Below are 20,700 nucleotides of genomic sequence, written 5' to 3' on the forward strand. Positions count from 1 at the left end.
CAAAATTTGCCAAGTATCTTTTTAAAAGACATGTTGAAGGTTGAAAAGTATGAGAGCATCAGCAGAAAAGATGGCTTGGTCATTTAAAAACAATGGTTGTATCTCTAGACAAACCAGCACCCAACAGTGAATCACAACCATCTGGAACTACCTCCAGTTCCAAGTTCCTGACTCCTCCCTCCCCCCTTTTCTGGTCTTCACAGGCATCAGGCATGCATGTGGTGGACAGCCACACATGCGGGTAGAAGATCCATAGAAACAATGTTTTTAAACTTTAAAAAAAAAAAAAAATGAAAGCTAAACTTTACAGAAGTGAAAGAAGGCAAGGCTACAAACACCACCATTTTCAAATATTTAAAATTTTTATTCTTTTCCTTCAAAAGATTGCCTTAGGGCTGGAGAGTTCAAAGCATTTGCTGCTCTTGAGAAGAGTTCCCAGCATTAAGATAAAGTGAAAATTTCTACTGTGTATATCACAAGATTTACAAATACTTATAAATTCAACACCTTCTTCTGAACTCCGAGAGCACATGCATAAACTCATATGCAGACACATACACAAGCATTTAACTTAAAAGGAAAAACTAAATAAGTAAAAAGTATTTATTACCTTAAAAACCACATGGGGGCCAGGTAAAGGTATTTGACACACACAAACAAGTCTAGCAACCTTTGTTTCATTCCTACAATGTGTGTGTGGAGGTGGAAGAAGTGATTTATTTCACAAAGTTGTCCTCGAAATCTATACACACACCATAATATGATGTGCGCCCATACTCATAGTTCTTGCACATAATAACTATTTTCTTAATGTTTGTATTAGAAATGTACCATTATTTAATCTAGTGGCATTCCTATTATTGCATCCTTATAGTTATTTAAACCAATACAACTCTAATAACAAAAAGTAATGACTTCCATTTGTTTCTAACTTTTGGGAGGATATGGGTGAGACAAGATCTAGCTTTATACCCCAGGTGCCCCTGAACTTGCTGTGCAACCCATCATGGGATCAAATTCTGGAGTCTTCCTTGCCTCCCCTCCCAAGTACTGAGAATACAGGAAAATAAGTACTATGTCTAAAACAGCTCACTTGTAAACATGTCACCCACTGTAAAAAACTGCTTAAATTCTATAGAACACTGATGTACCACACAAATGGACAAAATATTGCTATGGATAATAGAGGCAATGCTCTTGTATGGCTCAAAATGTTGACAGTCCATGTATGAAAATGTACAATTTCAGTTGTTTAAAAGTTTATATGAACATAAACACATGTATTTGCAGTTTTAAAAAGACTGACAACATGCCAAAGCCAATAGAATCATTTTAAGTGGACTGTGGAATTAATATATTTTATATTTTACTTTTGTATATTCCCTGTTCTGATCATAATTATACTTTATCCATACCTCAAAATTGGACATGGAAACCTTTATGTTTTGTTACTACCTAAATTGTGGTGGTGTTGAATGATGAAGTCTTTGAAATTTTCCATTTATAACAGTATGTGAAATGAGCCAGGTACAGTATTGCTTGCCTTTAATCCCAATGCTAGGGAAGCAAAAGCAGGCAGAGCTCTGAGTTCAAGGCTAGCCTATCTACAGAGTAAGTTCCAGGATAACCAGAACTATGGGGGGGGGGGCGCGCCGGCAATGTGAATAACACAGATGTTAGGAATAAATTCTCGAACAGTAATGCTACTCGAATTAATGAAAAGTGCTATTTTTTAGCCATCAGCATAAAGGTAAATTAACTTTCATATGCTAAATGTAAAAAAACAAAGCACAAGTCTCTAAGTGTGACACTAATTTTGCGCTTTATATTATTTAAGATAACCAGCAACTCCAAGAGACAGACAGACCCACTTGAGGACTAAGATTCTCCTGTAACCCTTACCCAAAGACTTGCACCTTCAATAGCAAAGGTAGAACTCACAAAGCTGCCCTAGTCCGAAGTCCATACCCATAACTATTTACACAACACAACACAACAAATCATACTTCATTACTTACATCTGACATTTCAGTTTCTTTTTAATGATTTACCAATATAAATGACTATCTCAAATTGTTAATTTAAGTAATCATTCTAGAAATAACTAGAATTCACTCTGACCCACTTCAAGCTAACCACTGCCATCACTAGAGTACAAAACAGCTTGACAAGTAGAGTTCTTGGTACTTAAACAGTGGCAGCCCATCCCTAAATCAGACCCATAATTTTACTTTCAAGAAATGTATCTTACTCTTAAAACAGCAGACAACAAAGTCAGAGAGTTGCTATGCTAACAAAACATTTCAGCCTCATTGTTCAGACAGTATTCATATGGAGTGCAGAGGTAGGAATGGTCCACACCCCACCCACCCTCCAGCTGGTGTCAAAACCTAAATCAAACTGCCTTTCACTAAAATCATTGAGTCTTCAGGAAGTACCACAAATGGCTGGAAGACATGTTGCAACATGTGTCAGGCAAACACAAAGGACAAACAAAACATGATATGCCTTATACTAACAACCTTAAATCACTGCTTCATATCAGTGGCTGGGAACTAATTTTAGAGGAGCCTAACTTATTTGGAGACAGACTGAGAAATTACTTTAAATTACAATTTTGTATTACTTTGCTCAGAAATTAGGGAAACAACCCCTGTGCAATGTTTTGGTCTAATGAGGATGTTTTTATTTGTTTTTTTATTCCCAACTTCTTTTCCAATTACCATGAAATACATACCTTCCTCCTATTGAGTCGTCTTGTGGTTGGGCCCCGGCAGTGTTCCTCTGTGAACGTCGCAGTGACCCCCCTGGATTGTTATTAGGCCGGTTGGACATTGGCACCTCTCTCTTGAAGGGACATACCCTTTCTAGACACTACCATTCACTGAAAGATAAAAAGGAGGGGAAAAGTCTAATTAGATACACACAGTGTAACAGAGAAGAAATGTGGGGCACCAAATGTGGGGCACCTTATTACACTGTGTAACTTGACTATGAATGGGCTACAAAAGGTCAGAAATTTGGGGCTGGAGTGATCGCTTAGTGGTTAAGAGCATTTGCTGCTTGCTCATGTAGAGGACTTGAGTTTGGTTTCTAGTACCCACAACTAGAAAACTCACAATCACTTGGAACTTCAGCTCAGTGGATCCAATGCCCTCTTTTAGCCTCCTTGGGTGCAAGCAGACAATGAATAAAAACTTAAGAGCCAAGCAAAATGGCTCACCAGGTCAATGTACTTGATGCCAAGCCTAAGTTTAATCCCTGGGATCCACCATCTTGGAAGAAAATAACTAGTCAATTGTCCTCTGACCTCAACTCATATGGCATTCATGGACACACACAAACTTAAAAAAAAAAAAAAAAAAAAAAAAAAAAAGTAAGTAAGTAGCCAGGCAGTGGTGACACACAAGGGGAGGCAGAGGCAGGTGGATCTCTGCAAGTTTGAGGGAAACCTGGTCTACAGAAGTTCCAGGTGGCTAGGGCTGTTAAATAGAAAAACCTGCCTCGAAAAACAAAACCCAAATTAATTAATAATAATAATAGCAACAAGTCATGCCTACTTTGTGGTTCTGCTGTAGCTAACAATGGAAACTAAAACTGCAGTATCTTAATAGAACCATGAAAGCATTCATTACAGTAAACTGAGCAATGGTCCCAAATATCCAGGACTGGATCTTCTTGCTCTTGTGAAATCAGATTAAGCTTGAGTATGGTATAAAAAGCTACAGCTAAAAAAGTTTAGTTCTCAAGAAATATTTCATTTAAAAAAGCCAATAAATGGGGCTGGAAGAATGGCTCATGGGTTAAGACCAGTTACTGTTCTTACTGTGGAGCAGAATTTGGCTCCCAGCACTTGTCAGTCAGGCCATAACTATCCAGTGAACCCAACTTTTGGCCTCCAAAAAAACTTCACTCAAATGCACATCTTCACATGAAGACACACACCTACACATAATTTTTTAAAAGCCTATACTTTCATCACAGAACAGTTTGTTTAAATAAATCCAAGTTGGGTATGGTGGCACACATCCTTAATTTCCAGTCCTATTGGGGTAAAGGCCGAAGAATCTCTGACTCTGAAGACTATATTATATACGGAGTTCTAGATCAGCCAAAACTACAAAGTGAGAACCTGTCTCAAAAAATAAATCATAAACCCAGTGACAGGTGATGGTGGTACACACCTTTAATCCCAGCACTTGGGAGAGGCAGGCGGATCTCTGTGAGTTCAAGGCCAGTCTGGTCTACAGAGCCAGTCAGTGCCAGGACAGGATCCAAAACTACACAGAGAAAGCATGTCTTGAAAAAATAAAATAAATAAATCATAAGCCCCAAGCTTTCGTTTTTGTTGTTTTGAGACAGACATGCTATAAACAGGGTTACTGGGCTCCTGTTTCCACTTGCATAGTACTATACAGGAATGAACCATCTCACAAAGTCCAATAATTTATAAAGCCTCCAAGCAAACTGGTAATCAGTTCTTTACGTAAATCTACTTTACAAGGGGAACAAATGATCTTTATAGAAGCTTACCCCAAAAGAAGGATGCAGATTAATCATAGCTTATTTTCTCCACCCTACCCTGGCCACTGCCAGATCATAACTAAATTTGTTAAATGAATTTGAGGCTTGCTTTTATTTTTTTTTTAAACCTGTGACAGGAAAGAGCAGTTGAGTTTATAATTTGCCCAATTCCATACAAAAGAACTGTTTATCCTTCCTTATTTAAAGCAAACTATCAAGAAGTTCAAATTACTACCCGAGCACAATAGCTCATCCCAGCACTCAAGAGTCTGAGTTTATGAAATTCATAAAGAATTTCAGTCCTTTCTCTTGGTACTAGAGACTATTATAATTTTAGGATGTGATACTACTTCCCAGCCAAATGATACAAAACATGAAAAGGAACAAAAGGTTACTAATACTTATATACAGAATTTTAAATCACAAAAATGTTATTTGATAGACTAAGGGACAAGCCTGTAATTTAGCAACCCACAACAGTCTTCAGCAGCCCCAAAGCCAGTTCACATTACATTGACTCATGAAATTGCTAACACCTATTTAAGAAGCAACTTTCAAAAGTGAAGGAAAGCTTTAGTATTTTTACAATGAACATAAAAAATAATGGTAGAAAATGAGAATAAGTTACTATATCCCGTATAATGTCTACAAAGGTTTTTTTCTTTCTCTCCACTTTTTTATTTAAATTAGAAACAAGATTATTTTACATGTCAACCCCAGTTCCCTTCCCTGCCCCCTCCACACACCCCCAACTAACACCCTACCTATCCCATATCCTTTCTGTTCCCCAGGGAGGGTGAGGTCTTCCATGGGGGGGGGGGGATCTTCAGAGTCTGTTATATCCTTTGGGATAGGCCTATACCAGGAGGTTTTCAATATGGAATCGATATTTAATGTACATCTGACTTGTCACACATCTTCCCCTTTTGTTTTGCTCTTATGTGTTATACTTTTTGAGACTGGGCTCATTCAAATCATTATTACGTGAAGCAAAGCCTCGAACTTCTCACCCTTCTTCCCTTAGGTGCTAAGTAACAGGAAAGTACTGGAATTACACTTCCATGCACAGTACTAGAGGTTGAAGTAAAGGCTCTGTGCATACTTAACAAGCACTCTACCAACTGAGCCACAGCCTCATTTCCATTTTATTTGTTTGTTTGTTTTTGAGACATGTAGCCCACAGGCTGTCTTCAAACTTGCTAGGTAACCGAGGAACTAATTTTGCTGCCTCCACTTCCTTAAATGCTGAGATAAGATGTTGGCTCAGAATGCACATGTTTTATTTTATGTATTAATGCATGCTTGTTTGTGTACCACACACACAGTGTCTGGTACCTGCAGAGGTTAGTTATCCCGGAACTAGAGTTATAGATGGTTGTGGGCTGCCACATGACAGCTAAACCAAACCCCAGATCCCCTGTAAGAGAAGCCAGTGCTCGAACTTCTTTCTGAGCCATTTCTCCAGCACGTGAGCTTCAAACTATGAAACAGTATACTCACTTGGTTACAATAAAAGCAAAATTTCAATATGTAATAAGTCCTATACTACTATTATTAGAAAAGTAAAGAGCTGCAGTAACAACGACATGTGGATTTATAACCACAAACCCAAAAAAAGCCCCAAACCAGAGAATAACCAAAATTGTATGAGTAACTACAGCAAGCAGAAAATTACTTAAGACCTATAAGAATGAGAACTAAAGTAACACATAAATCACAGTACAAATGTGACAACTCCACAATAAAATGTGATATGTCATTCTTGCTTAAGAATGCCAAGGATTTAAAATAAACCCCTTTAAGATAGGAATACATAACCTTCAAGCTTTTTCTAAAAGACCAAGAAAAACCAGGTGGCCGTGGTGCATGCCTTTAACCCCAGCACTACACCAGAAAGAAAACCGGGGTAAAAGAATTTTTGGGGGGCGGGAGGGGGGGTTCGAGGCTGTCCTGGAACTAGCTCTTGTAGACCTGGCTGGTCTCAAACTCACAGAGATCCGCCTATCTCTGCCTCCGGAGTGCTGTGATTAAAGGCATGTGCCACCACTACCACCTGGCTCAGATAGGATTTTTAAATGTTCTGAGACAAACCTAAAGAACAAGTACACTGAAAGGAGATGGAAAATATGCAAATAACTAGTCAAAATAGTGCAGCAACATTACTTTCAAAAAAGATTCAATTTTTTTAAAAATAGCAAAAGTAGTAAAAAAATAAATAAAAGTATGTTGACATGAGAGTGGATAAACTATCTCATTATAAATTATTCTAATGCTACAAAATATCCAAGAGCTACCCCTAATGTAAACTATGGACTTTGGAAAACAATGTACTAAAATCAGGGTAGCTTGTCGGGAAAGACTACTTAGAAAACTTCTGTACCTTTAATTTTTCTATGAACCAAATTTACTCTGAAATTAAATTTTTTTAAGACTTCATTATTTTATGTGTATGATTGTTTTGCCTGTGTGGATGATCATGTTGTGCCTAGTAATCAGAAAGAAAAAAAATGATATAGATGTTGAGCCACCAGAATGAGTGTTACAAATGGTTAGGAGCCACCAAGTTGAATTGAATTCTGGTGCTCTCCAAGAGCAACAAGTTTTCCTAACTATTGAGCACATTTCTCCAGCCCCTGAAATTAAGTATTATCAAGCCAGGTATATAGTGCATGCCTGCTGGATGGTAGTGACACAGGCCTTTGATCTCAGTGCTCCTTCAATCCCAGCCTTCTGGAGGCAAAGGCAGATGGATCAGGTCAGCCTGATCTACACAGTGAGTTCCAGGACAGCCAGGATTGCATAGTGAAACTCTTTCTCCAAAAGAAGAAAAAGTTATTAACAACTGGCATGCATAATCTCAAAGAAGAATTTGTTTCAAAATACTAGGGATTGAAGCCAAGACCTCAAGACAAGAACTCTAACACTAAATGCCTTCACCCACCTCCAGCTTTAAGTTAGGACTTATCGGAACTGTCAGAGCCAATCTTGAGCTTGTAGTATCTCTGCCTTGGGCTAACAAGTAGTGGAGATAGCAAACATTCACAACAAAGGACAAAATATTCATACACACACAATCCAGGAAGCTTGGGTTAGAGCTCAATGGAAGGAGCACCTGACAGCAGTTACAGTAACAGGGATGGATTTTTAGCAACACAATTTTAAGAAATTAACAAAAAACAAATCCAGAGTAAGCTTTAAAACACTCTTGCCCATAAGTAATAAGACAAAAGGGAAACAAAAGAAATAACTGTCAATACAAATTTTTATTTTAAAAAACAATAAAACACCTAACATTAAATTCCTCAATGCTTCTACATATTACAACTCTGAAGTGCATGATGACATTGTGCAAACTTAATATCCTTCAAAACATGATCTTTCTTACAAGTGTTTGTGCCGGGCGGTGGTGGCACACGCCTTTAATCCCAGTACTTGGGAGGCAGAGGAAGGCGGATCTCTGTGAGTTTGAGACCAGCCTGGTCTACAATAGCTAGTTCCAGGACAGCCTCCAAAGCCACAGAGAAACTCTGTCTCGAAACCAAAAATTGTTTGTATTAGTTTTATCTCCCTATATATACTGGGTTCTCACAGACTGCCAAGTTTTCACATATGACAATACTTCATTGTCTATAACACTCACAAATCAGGATTAATCAAAATCTTTCCCCAAGACTCTAAGGGTAATACCTAAGCCAAAGCAAAACATTTTATAATAGTTGTACTTGGCACATTCACATATGGGGGAAAAAATCTTAGGGGAAAAAGTGAAATAAACACAGAAAAGATAATAGAAGATAATAGGTAAGAGTATCTGAAATTCAGTTAACTTCCTAATATTAACACCATCCTCCAATTTTCACAAAACACACAGATAGCCACACTCAGAAAATAACTCATTCTCCCCACCCCCACAGCATTTTTTTTAAAGATTTTTATTTATTTAGTATACAGTGTTCTGCCTGCATGTATGCCTGCACGGCAGAAAAGGGCACCAGATCTCATTATAGATGGTTGTGGGCCACCATGTGGTTGCTGGAATTGAACTCTGGACCTGAGGAACAGCAGTCAGTGCTCTTAACCTCTGAGCCATCTCTCCAGCCCCCTCCCCCCCCCCCACACACAGCATTAAGCCTTTATATTTTGTGGCTCTATAGCAAAACAGATACTCATATACCTGACTCAGCACTTCTTCCAAGAACAGGCACAAATGAAACTATCAAGCCACAGTGTACAAGATAACAATGTACAGATTTCCTATCCTACTTCTTATTATCTAACCCTAATAATCTCGGATTACTAAGAACAAGTATTTCTCACTTAACAGATGACAGCTCATCCACACTCAAATATTTACAATTAAAGTTAAGTTAGAAGGCTGGTGTCTTGACTCCAGGGCCATTGTTAACATGACTTGCTCTTTTGTTTTGAAACACCATCTCACACTGTAGCTTATGGTAGCCCTGAACCTTAGTTATCCTGTTTCAGCCTACTTGGTGTTGGAATTACAGGTGTGCAGTACCACCATTTCCTGCTTACACTGATCTTTACATCATGAGTCCTTATTCAAATTCATCCTGTAGCTTCCCCTTGTTCATGCCACATACAGCCATATGTGAGAAGTAATACATACCCTAGTACAAAGTTAAGACTTTCTCTAAGAAAAGAGGCAGTAGAGTGCAGAGATTCCAGGCCAGCCTTAGCTATGAGACCCTTCACACCCACCTTCCCCTCATCAGCCCCCTCAAAAATATCATATATTAACATTCTCTTTTCTCTCTAGCAAAATAAGTATATTATGAAACTTGAAAGATAAGGCTGAACCAGTACCAAAATTCCTGAGATCAATCACTTCTCTACAATAAATAGAAAAATAGTTCTATATAACAAGCAGAGACAGAAACAAAAGTAACTTCCACACCTTGAAAACATAAAACTAAAAAACAAGCCAGGTTTTGGTCCACCCCTTTAATCACAGCTCTCAGGAGACAGAGGGCAGGCAGATCTATAAATTCAAGGCCAGCCTGGTCTACAGATCAAGTTCCAGGCCAGCCAGGGCTACACAGTGTGATCTTGTTTCAACTCCCATTCCCCCCCATCCCCTCACCCCACACACACATACACAACAACAAATACTGCTAATGATTTAGGGAAAAATCAAGTATTTTAGAGGAATGTAAATTGAATAGCCACTATGGAAATCAGTATGAAGGCTCCTCAAAGAACTAAAAACAGAATCATCTTGTCATTTCTTACTGGATAGGATGGCTGTTTCTCAGTTTAGTTGGTGTGATCCTAACCTCTGTTTGGGGGAAATCTACATCTTCCAACATACACCCAACTTGAGTTCTGGACAAGTACATGGCTTTCATCTGAGCCAGCTGTCCTGCTCTTGAGTATATAACCATAAGGGTTTTAAGTCAGCATACCACAGAAATACTTACACATCCATTTTTACTGCTGTGCTTTTCCCAATAGCCAGGAAATATAGCCAGCCTGGGTGTGTCCATTACATTGAATAAATAAATACAATATGGTAAACAAGCCAATTGAAATTTTATCCACAGAGAAAAATGTAATCGTAAAATTTACAGGAATGTATGCATTTTGAAATTAAGTGAAATAAGCAAGACTCAGTAAAAGACAAATACCACATGTTTTCTCTCATATACAAAAGCAAATTAAAAGATATTCATACACATGTCTGTAGGCCACAAAACTAGAAAAGGAGGAGGAAAAAGACCTAAAGAGAGGTAAGAAACAAATGTGGAACACACGCACTAGAAAGCAGGAGGAACTAACTAGAAAAAAATAAGGGAAGAGGCATAGGGGAAGGCAATGGTGAGGGAAATGAGCAAGGCAAAGTACTGACACAGTTGTATGAAGATGACATTATGAAACATATTACTTGTACGTTAACCTTAAATTTTAAAAAAAAAATCAAGTCAGTTTAGATTAGAGGAAAACAGAATACCACAGCATAAAGAATACTATTACCAAATAGTAGTACAAGTCCCGAGCAAGGCAATACAACAGCCAAGAAATGAATGCAAACATTCTAAGAAGTTTTTTTTTTGTTGTTTTGTTTTGTTTGCAGAGGGTGGGGGTGAGGGTGTCTGGAATATGAGACTAAGAACTTGTACTAGATAGGAACAATTTCAGGAAGACCTAAAGAAATGAGTAGCAAGCAGATGCTGAATTTTAGAAGAAAGCCTGAAGCTTCCTTAACACTAGAGGACAACACAACAATTATATAAAACAAACTCTTCCAAAGAAGTTCCATTCCAAAGCACTACAGGCTTTTTAAGTCCAAATACATCATATAAACTGGAAAAGAGATGCAAGTTCTTACTGAGGTGGTACTGTAGCGAAAGTGGGAAAGTACTTGCCTAGCATGTCTTAGAATCTGGGTTCAATCACTAGCAAACCACACACATCCACCAATAGGAATTAACTGCTAATTCTTAGAGGTGGGGAGACATGGCTTAGCCATTAAAGGCTAAGATCAAAACAAAACAAAAAAAAGCTAAAGGTAATTCAATAGTATAATGAAAAATGTTCAACACATAACCCCCTCCCCACCTCCCCGTCGCCCCAACACATACACACACACACACCCCAACCAAAATAAATTTAGCAGGGTGGTAGTTGTGCACCCATTTATTCACAGCACTTTGGAGGCAGAGGCAGGCAGCTCTCTGAGTGAGGCCAGACTGGTCTACAGAGCTACTTCCAGGACAGCTAAGGCTGTTACACAGAGAAACTGTCTCAAAAACAACAACAATAATATTGTTATAAATATTATTATAAATAATAGTAATAAATAAATTAACTTTTACCTCTTAAGTTAGGACTTTCACAACCTTAGAATAGTAATACAAAGAGTTTTTTAATTGCCCCAGCCTCTTAAGTTTGGTTCTGTAGTAAAAACTGCCATCTTCCCCTAAGTATCTACCCAGTCACGGCAAGAAAGTAGCACATTTTCTAAGCTACTTCAGAGGAAGCGCTTTTTCTTGGGCAGTTCATACCAGAAAGAGACATTTATATATATATGTATGTATGTATGTATGTATGTATGTATGTATATATATATATATATATATCACTTTTTTTTTTTTAAGTTTGGAGGTTTATTTGAAGCAGGGTTTCCTATATCTCAGGTATAGTTTGAACCTATTTCATGGATGAGGATGGCCTTGAACTTCTGATTCTGTTATCTTTACCTATCTGGTACAAGTACTACAGATATGTACCATTATATGTGGTAAAGAAATCAATAAAGGTGCTCGCCTATTAGACACTCAACCACCTGAGATTTATCCCCAGGCCCCACGCCCACCACGCCCACCAATCCCCCTTAACAATTCAGGCTACCCACAAACTCACAATCACACCTTGCCTCCACCTCCAGAGACTTTTAATACAAGTACTGTCACAAAAGAACTGTCACTTTTATTACAATTAAATGTGAGTACAGGTTTGTTCTAATAGATGAAAACATTCTAAAACCAGATAGTGGCTTTTAACCTCAGTGCTAGGGAGGCAAAAGCAAATAAAATCTGTGAGGCCTGGCCTTACAAAGTGAGACACTGACTCCAGAAATAAAAATTAGAAACCGATGATATGGTAGTATAGTTTAAACTGCATGAAAATACTCATAATGGATTAGCCTTATGGAATATTAATTAAAATCTCAATGATAACATTTAAAAAATGATACTGTAGAACCAGCAAGATGGTAAAGGACAGTTGGTGCCAAGGCTGACCATTTGAGTTCAAGGGTGAGAATCCATACTCAATTTATCTCCTGGAAACCCATCCTTGCCTGAACACGCGAGCGAGCGAGCGAGCGAGCGAGCGAACGTACGTGTGTGTGTGTGTGTGTGTGTGTGTGTGTGTGTGTGTGTGTGTGTGTGTGTTTCCGAGACAGGGTTTCTCTGAGTAAATCCCTAGCTGTCCTAGAATTTGCTCTGTAGACCAGGCTGGGCTGGAATTCAAAATCACCCAGCCTCTGCCTCCCAAGTATTGGAATTTTGCCATCACCATCCAACCAAAATAATCATTTTTTAAAATTTTTATCTTTATCTTTTTTTGGTTTTTCTGAGACAGGGTTTCTCTGTATTGCTTTGGAATCTGTCCTGTAGACCAGGCTGGTCTTGAACTCACAGAGATCCTGCCTGCCTCTGCCTCCTGAGTGCTGGGACTAAAGGTGTGTGCCACCAACGCCCGGCTTAATAAATCAATTTTTAAAAGTGAGTATTTTATTTTGAAACAAGGGCTTTCCAAAGTATGTGGCTGCATCAGAAGGAAAAACTTAAGATGTTTTATTCTATTTATTTGGGGAAAGAAGAGATTTACTGCCAGTTGTGTAAGTCTATTTTAAATCTTCAATTCTGTCAACAGATCTTATGCCAAAACTTAAGTATTGGAAGGTACCATAAACAAACTGACACTTCATGGCTCAAGGAATCAAACTGTGGGCCTCAGGAATTCTAGACAAGTTTGGGACCACTTGTATCTAGACAACTATGTATCACCAGTCCTAGACTTTTGTTTGAAACTAGCCCAAGTTGGCCTCCATTTTGCTGTCCTTCCTCCACCTCCCAATTACCAGTCTCTCAAATTAACCACTTAACTTTGCTTCTCAAGTAACATACTTCAATAATCACCCTTAAGAACAAAAAATCAAGGGCTGGAGAGATGGCTCAGCCATTAAGAGCACTGCTTACTCTTCCAGAGGTCCTGAGTTCAATTCCCAGCAACCACATGGTGGCTCACAACCATCTGCAATGAGATCTGGTGCCCTCTATTGGCCTGCAGGCATTCATGCAAGCAGAACACTATATTTAATCTTGAAAATAAAAAAAAAAAAGATTAACAAAAAAAAAAAAAAAAAAGGCTGGGCATTGGTGGCGCACGCCTTTCATCCCAGCACTTGGGAGGCAGAGGCAGGCAGATCTCTGTGAGTTCGAGGCCAGCCTGATCTCCAGATCGTGCCAGGATAGGCTCCAAAGCTACACAGAGAAACCCTGTCTCGAAAAAACAAAACAAAAAAAGAACGAAAAATCTAGCCAGGCAGTGGTGCTGCATGCAAGCAATCCTTTAATCCCAGCACTCAGGAGGCAGAGGAAGGGGGAGTCTCTGAGTTCAAAGCCAGCCTGATGTACAAAGTGAGTTCCAAGACAGCCAGGTGCAGAGAAACATCCCTTCTAGAAAAACAAATCCAGAAAAAAAAAAAAAAAAAAGTGAAGCAGACCTTTAATCCCAAGCACTACACAGTGCTCCAGGACAGCCAGCACTACAAACACAAAAGAATGAAAAAATGGCCTGTCATGGTAGCATACACCTTTAAGCCCAACACTGAGGAGGCAGAAGCAGGCACATCTCTGGGGTTAAATGTGTGTTTCACAACACCTAGATAGCAATGATTTTCCCACCTGCTCTTTGATAACAATTGGATTTGTTTGCTTGGGAGGAGGTCTTAAAACTTTACCCCATAGGCTCATATACTGGGGAATTTGGTTGGCAGCTTAACTACTTTGGAAAAAGGACTGGATCCTGGATCCAGAAGGTTCCAATCTAATAAAACAATTACTCCACTGATGGAGTCATAGTAAGGTGGCATGGGGGGGGGATGAAAAACAGGTGAAGCCTAGCATTAAAAAAAAAATAAAATTACTCAAAATGCCAGAAGGTAGGGGCACATGCCTTTAATCCCAGCACTTGGGGCAGAGGCAAACAGATTTCTGGGAGTTCCAGGCCAGCCTGATATACAGGGCTAGTTCCCCAACAGCTAGGGATGTTACAGAGAAACCCTCCCAAAAAAACAAACCAACAACAAAAAATACTGGAAACATAACTTCCAAAAAACACATTTTTTTCCCCTCTCCCATCACCCTCTATTTCCTAGAAGGCAGCAGGCAAGCAACTTCTGCCACATGTTTCAGGCCCAAAGCAGCCAGCCTTGGAATATAAATTTTTCCTGTTCAATTATCTTTCAGGGCTGGGTACACACTTCAGCTATTAGAGTGCTTGGCTACCACACAGAAAGCTCTGGGTCTGATCCCCACCTCCACATAACTGACTATGCAAGTACACACCTCTACTATCAGCATTCGGGAGGAAAGTTGAAGGATCTGAATGAAGTTAAAGATTATCCTCTGGCTATATGAGCTCCTGGACAGTCTAGGATACAGAAAACCCTTTCTCACAAATATTCAAAAATACTAAGTTGTTCTTTGGGGCATCATCACTGAAATGAAAAGCTCACTATCAGCAGACACGACCTGTTGATAACCAATCATACACACTCAGACAGTACTATCTGAGGACCAAGCACAAAGTGCAGGCTCAGCAAGAGCTTGACAAGTGATACATCTCTAGTCTCTAACCAATATTATTTAACCTTTACAAAAGGGATAAACAAAACAGACCTGTCCCTGGAAAAACCTACATTCTAATGGAGCAGAAGCTATCAGGTAGTACTATCAAGAAACTACATACTCAAAGGCAAGAATAAAGGAGGGAGCCGGGTGTTGGTGGCGCACGCCTTTAGTCTCAGCACTTGGGAGGCAGAGGCCAGCCTGATCTCCAGAGAGAGTGCCAAGATAGGCTCCAAAGCTATACAGAGAAACCCTGTCTCAAGAGAAAAAAAAAGAAAAAGAAAAAAAGAAAAAAAGAATAAAGGAGGAAGAAATCATAGGTAAAAGAAAGCACTGGACAATGTCCCCTACCCAAATTCCATCTCTCCTCACCCTCTATATTCCCATCACCCTACCCCTGCTAAAAAAAAAATATGGCACAGAACTGTCCCAGCTACTCCAAAGACAAACAGGATGAAGGCTTGTGCTCAGGAATTCTGGCCAGCCTAGGCAATAGAGGGGAAGGCAGGCGGTGGTGGTACACACCTTTGATCCCAGCACTCAGGAAGCAGAATCAGGCAGATCTCTGTGAGTTTGAGGCCAGCCTGGTCTACAGAGTTCCAGGACAGGCTCCAAAGCTACAGAGAAACCCTGTCTCAGAAAAACAAAAGAAAAGAGGAAATTGAGGCCAAAAAAAGTGACTTACCCAAAGTTATGTGGCTAGCAGTTTAAGAGCCAGGATTTAAATTGATTGCCAGCCTTGGCTCTTAACCACTACTTAAATTCCTCACATTAACTTCCCAAGACTCTGCAGTCTACCATGCTCCAAGCAGGGAAACAAAGGGAAGGACTGAAAAGAATTTAATTGTTGTTGCTGATATTAAAGCCTCTCCTATGTTTTATTATATATTATATGTAGAGAGACACAAGTCTGGCTCTGGGTTGATCAAGACTGTGAGAGGTTAATAAGTTCAGCACTGTTGAAAACAAAACAAGGGAGCAAAGATAAGCTAAGCTTCATATTCTCAGCTAATTCAAAATACTCCAATGATGGACTAGTATCCTCTCATTAATTCTGTTCACTTCTAATCTCTGCAAAATGTTCAGGGACGAGGAAAGGAGTAGCATGGCCTAAAGTACAGGCAGCTGAAAGGTAATAGTAGCTGGTTAAAAGAGGCAAGAGCAGATTATCTTACACTGCACAGCCAAAACTGAAATTCCCCAAGTCTTACCTCATAGCAGCAACTGGAAGGCAAAATTAAAAGGGCAAGGCAAAGAACAGCAAAGAAATATAATGTCCATATTTAACAACAATTTTCTACAAAGTATTTTGAAATCAATTGTATTCCAACAACAACTGACAATTATCAAGCTGGTCTATTCCAAGTTAAACCTTCTTAAACTTCTCAAAATTCAACTGAATTATTGCCATCTACAAAGGAAAAGGCACAAATGCATATGTATATGGTATAGAGGAGGATCACGAAGAAATTGTGCGAGACTAACCCTATATTGGAAATAAATACCTCACAAAGGAAAAGCCTGAAAGTGCACAGTCTTTCTACAGAGAGACTTCTGATTCTTATATTAGCAAAATATACACTTTAGACATTTCTATCCTCAAATTCACACAAACCTACAAAAGTTGGACTATGCAGCCTTCCTAACTCCACAAAAAGAATGCTGTTAAGTGCCTGGTCTACAGAGTGAAACCCTGTCTGGAAAAACAAAAAAACAAACAAAAGTCTTCCTGGAGAGACTTAAGAGTAGGTACAGAAGAATGGGAAGTTAAATGGTCTCCCTGTGGCTAGGCTAGAGGTAAAGTTAATGATAAGGAAATCTAAATGACATTACTACAGTATTTTTGAGACAGAAACTATGTTGTCCAGACTTGCTCAAACCCACAATCCTCCTCCCTTTAGTTTCCTAAGTGCTGGGACAAAGACATGGGCTATCATACCAGAGTCTTTACTGTAATTCTTCAGTGCAAGATAAATAATTTTGATATACTATAGGGAAATAGCTTAGAGCATGTGCTGTTCTGGCAGAAGACCAGAGTTCATCCTAGCACTCACACTGAGCAGCTCTCTAAAGCACGTGGAACTCTAGCTCCAGGGAATCTCACTCTAGTCTCTGAAGCACCCATACATACGTGCACATTCAGAGGCATACATAAAAACAAATCTTTAAAGATATCCTTAACACACAAACTGTTAAATTATCATTAACCTCTGAATAAAAAACATGTAAATATTAATTTATAAATGAACTGAAAAGAAGGGCTAGAAAGATGGCTCACTGGTGAAGAACACTGGCTGCTCTTCCAGACAGCCACAGTTCCATTCCCAGAACACACATGGTAGCTCACAACTGTCTGTAACTCCAGTTCCAAGGGATCTGATACCCTCTTAACTTCGTGGGCACCAGGCACGTACATGGTGTGCACACATACATAAGGGCAAAACACTCAGACATAAATAAATCTTTAGCAATTTTAAATGAACTAAAAAGAAAAAACTGTTGGAATTTATTATTTTTATAAACTTGCTTTCCTTACTAAGACACCGAATTTTGTGCTAAACTTTAGCAAAGATAAACACAATGAAGGTATATCTGGAACAGGTGGTACCTATCTTTAGCCCTGGCTATTCTGAAGTCTGAGGTAGGAGGATCCCTTCAAATTACAAATGAGATCAGACAGGGCAACATAGTCAAATGAGATCAGACAGGGCAACATAGTAAGAACCATCTTAAAGGGAGATTTAAAAAAAAAAAAAAAAAAAAAAAAGCCCTGATAACAGAGCATTTCTTGTTTATTTTCTGGGTACCAAATAGCGTGAAAGGTTTCATAAAATAAGAGAGAGCAGGTTAATTATTAAACTCCTATCAATCCTTTGTTCAATCACAAATGTCCTTTAATGGAAGCTGTCTTAGGATATTCAATTACCATTTACTCATAAATTTTTGGTTGTTATTTTGAGTACTGCTTAAGACCTAATGCCTGATTTTTGTTGTTCACTCAGTAATTAGAGACAGGGTTTCTCTGTAGCTTTGGAACCTGTCCTGGAACTTGCTCTGTAGACCGGGCTGGCCTCGGAACTCATAGATGCCCCTGCTTGCCTCTGTCTCCTGAGCACTGAGATTAAAGGTGTGCACCACCACTGCCCAGCATCACTTAGTAATTTTAAGTCATTATAGAAAGAAATTTTTTTAAGCATTAGGCAGTTAAAAAATACTACTGCCGGGCGGGACCAAGTGGTGGTGGTGCACGCCTTTTGTTCCAGCACTTGAGAGGCAGAGGCAGGTAGAATCTCTGTAAGTTTGAGGACAGACTCCAATGCTACAGAGAAACCCTGTCTTGAAAAAACAAAAAAAAAAAAAAGGAGAGAAAAAAAAAATGCTACTTACTTAAGGACTAGTGAAGGCAGATCACTTAGATAATAATACATTCCTGGTATGTGAAAAGCTCTAAGTTCCATTCTCAAAAACAATTATACCTTTCTGAAGCGAGAAAGACGTCTCTGCTTAAGAGCACTTACTGCTTTTCAGTACCTGATACCTGTATCAGGTGGCTCACAACTAACTGTAGTGTAACTCCACTTCCAGGAGATCCAATACCCTCTTCTGGCCTCCACAGTAATCCACACACAAGGCAAACAGATATATCTAATATAATTTTTTTTAATTACAGTTTAATATTAAATTTTAAAAGTATCTACCTAGCATTCTAGTTATTTTTTAAAATATCACCACAATTTATTTACTATGTATACAGTGTTCTGCCTGTACACCAGGAGAGGACATCAGGTCTCATTATAGATGGTTGTGAGCCACTATGTGGTTGCTGGGAATTGAACTCAGGACCTCTGAAAGAACAGCCAATGCTCTTAACCTCTGAGCCATCTTTCCAGCCCCTTTTAAAGATTATTATGCTTTAATTATAAGCATGTGCAATATTTGTCTGCATATGTGCACTGAGTACACATAACCCACAGTCTGTTAAGAATGACCTTGGCCAGCCTGGTCTACAGAGCTGGGACAGCCAGGGCTACATAGTGAAATTGGGGGGGGGGGGAGAGGGGGGGAGATAGCCTCAGAGCTGGAGTTATAGGTATGAGCCACATGACTTTGGGTACTGCTGTTGTGGAATAATCTTTTTGTACACTGTGAAGATGTATCTTTCTGATTAATAAAAAGCTGAGGTACTGAAGAGATGGCTCAGTGGTTAAGAACACTGAATGCTCTTCCAGAGGACCCAAAAGCACTCACAAGGCAGCTCACAACTGTCTAACACCAATTCCATGGCAAAACACCAATGCACAGAATTTTTTTTAATTAATAAAAAGCTGAACAGCCAATGGCTAGCCAGGATTCTCAGGTACATAGGATGCTGGGAGGAATTGGGGAGGAGTCACCATTCAAAAAGGAAGCTGCATGAGCAGTACAGAGTATAAATGTAATAAAGCCACAAGACAGCCGGGTGCTGGTGGCTCTTGCCTTTAATCCCAGCACTTGGGTGGCAGAGGCAGGTGGATCTCTGTAAATTGGAGGCCAGCCTGCTCTACAAAGCTACACAGAGAAACCCTGTCTCAAAAAACCAAAAATATAAATAAAAAGCCACAAGATAAGAAGTAGACTGATATAAATGGGTTAATTAAAGTGGTGAGAGCTAGTTAGTAACAACCTTAAGCTATTGGCCAAGCTTCCATAACTAGTAAGTAGTCTCCATGTGTTTATTTGGGAGCAAGCTGGGACAGAAAAACCCACCTACATGTTAGGAACTGAATATGGTCCTGTGGAAGAACAAGAGCACTTAACCAATGAACCATCTCTCCAGCCACTCAAATTACTATTATTTTACTTTTCATTTGTCTTTCAGGCTGGGCATAGAAAGAGAACCTAGGACCTACTGAGCCATACCTCCAGCCCACCTGTACATCTTAATAAAAGTACAACTGTTGATCTACAGGTCCAGGGACACCAAAGCATCCATACATACCTATACATATTAAGTTTTTTGTTGTTGTTTTTGGTTTTTCGAGACAGGGTTTCTCTGTGTAGCTTTGGAGCCTATCCTGGCACTCATCTGGAGACCAGGCTGGCCTCGAACTCACAGAGATCTGCCTGCCTCTGCCTCTCAAGTGCTGGGATGAAAGGCGTGTGCCACCAATGCCCAGCACAAATTAAGTTCTTAAAAAAGACAGGGTGTGTCTGTCTGTCTCTCTGTCTCTCTCTCTCTCTCTCTCTCTCTCTCTCTCTCTCTCTCTCTCTCTGTAGCATGAATTGCCCTCAAACTGATTACATATCCCAGACTAACCCTTAATTTACAATTCTGAAAATGCAAATGCTGGAATTGGCATAAATCCCTTATAAAATTCTTATGTCAGGATTTCTAAATGCAGAAAACATGCCTAAAGAATATGTATAGAGTGCCAATCTATGATAAATACTGTATTCCATCGAGGCAAAGGTGGCGAGCACCTTAAATCCCAGCACTCAAGAGGCAGAGGCAGAGACAGGCAGATATCTGTGAGTTCAAGACCACCCTGGTCTACAAGAGTTAGTTCCAGAGCAGCCTCCAAAGCCACAGAGAAACCCTGTCTCGAGAAGGGGGGGGAGGGGAGACAGGAGCCTAAGCTAAGACCTAACATTTATAACTACTAAGTCTTCCTGATTTGGGAGCTGGTTGATGGCCCAAATGACAGCCTTACACTTAAGTTTATAAATAGCTTTCAAAATGCATGTATGGCAACACTATATTTACAAAAATAAGTAAATGCATCCCACTAAAAAGAAACAAACTAAAATGCTGAGTTAT

At 39.4% G+C, this 20,700-nt stretch overlaps 1 protein-coding gene across 23 annotated transcripts in view; it reads right to left on the bottom strand.

Moving 5' to 3' along the window:
* Window positions 1-20,700, bottom strand: part of Trip12 (thyroid hormone receptor interactor 12) — a 118,031-nt gene that overhangs the window by 88,430 nt on the left and 8,901 nt on the right. For 13 of the 23 annotated variants that reach the window (XM_027397401.2, XM_027397402.2, XM_027397399.2 and 10 more), the window contains exon 2: window positions 2,738-2,884. In XM_027397401.2, the coding sequence (XP_027253202.1) occupies window positions 2,738-2,835 (98 nt within the window). In that variant the 5' untranslated portion in view covers window positions 2,836-2,884. Of the gene's footprint in view, window positions 1-2,737; window positions 2,885-20,700 lie in introns of those variants that run through there. The other 10 variants (XM_035441079.1, XM_027397414.1, XM_027397413.1 and 7 more) reach the window with 1 other exon arrangement.

Source organism: Cricetulus griseus, chromosome 2, assembly GCF_003668045.3.
Source record: "Cricetulus griseus strain 17A/GY chromosome 2, alternate assembly CriGri-PICRH-1.0, whole genome shotgun sequence".
NCBI lineage: Eukaryota > Metazoa > Chordata > Mammalia > Rodentia > Cricetidae > Cricetulus > Cricetulus griseus.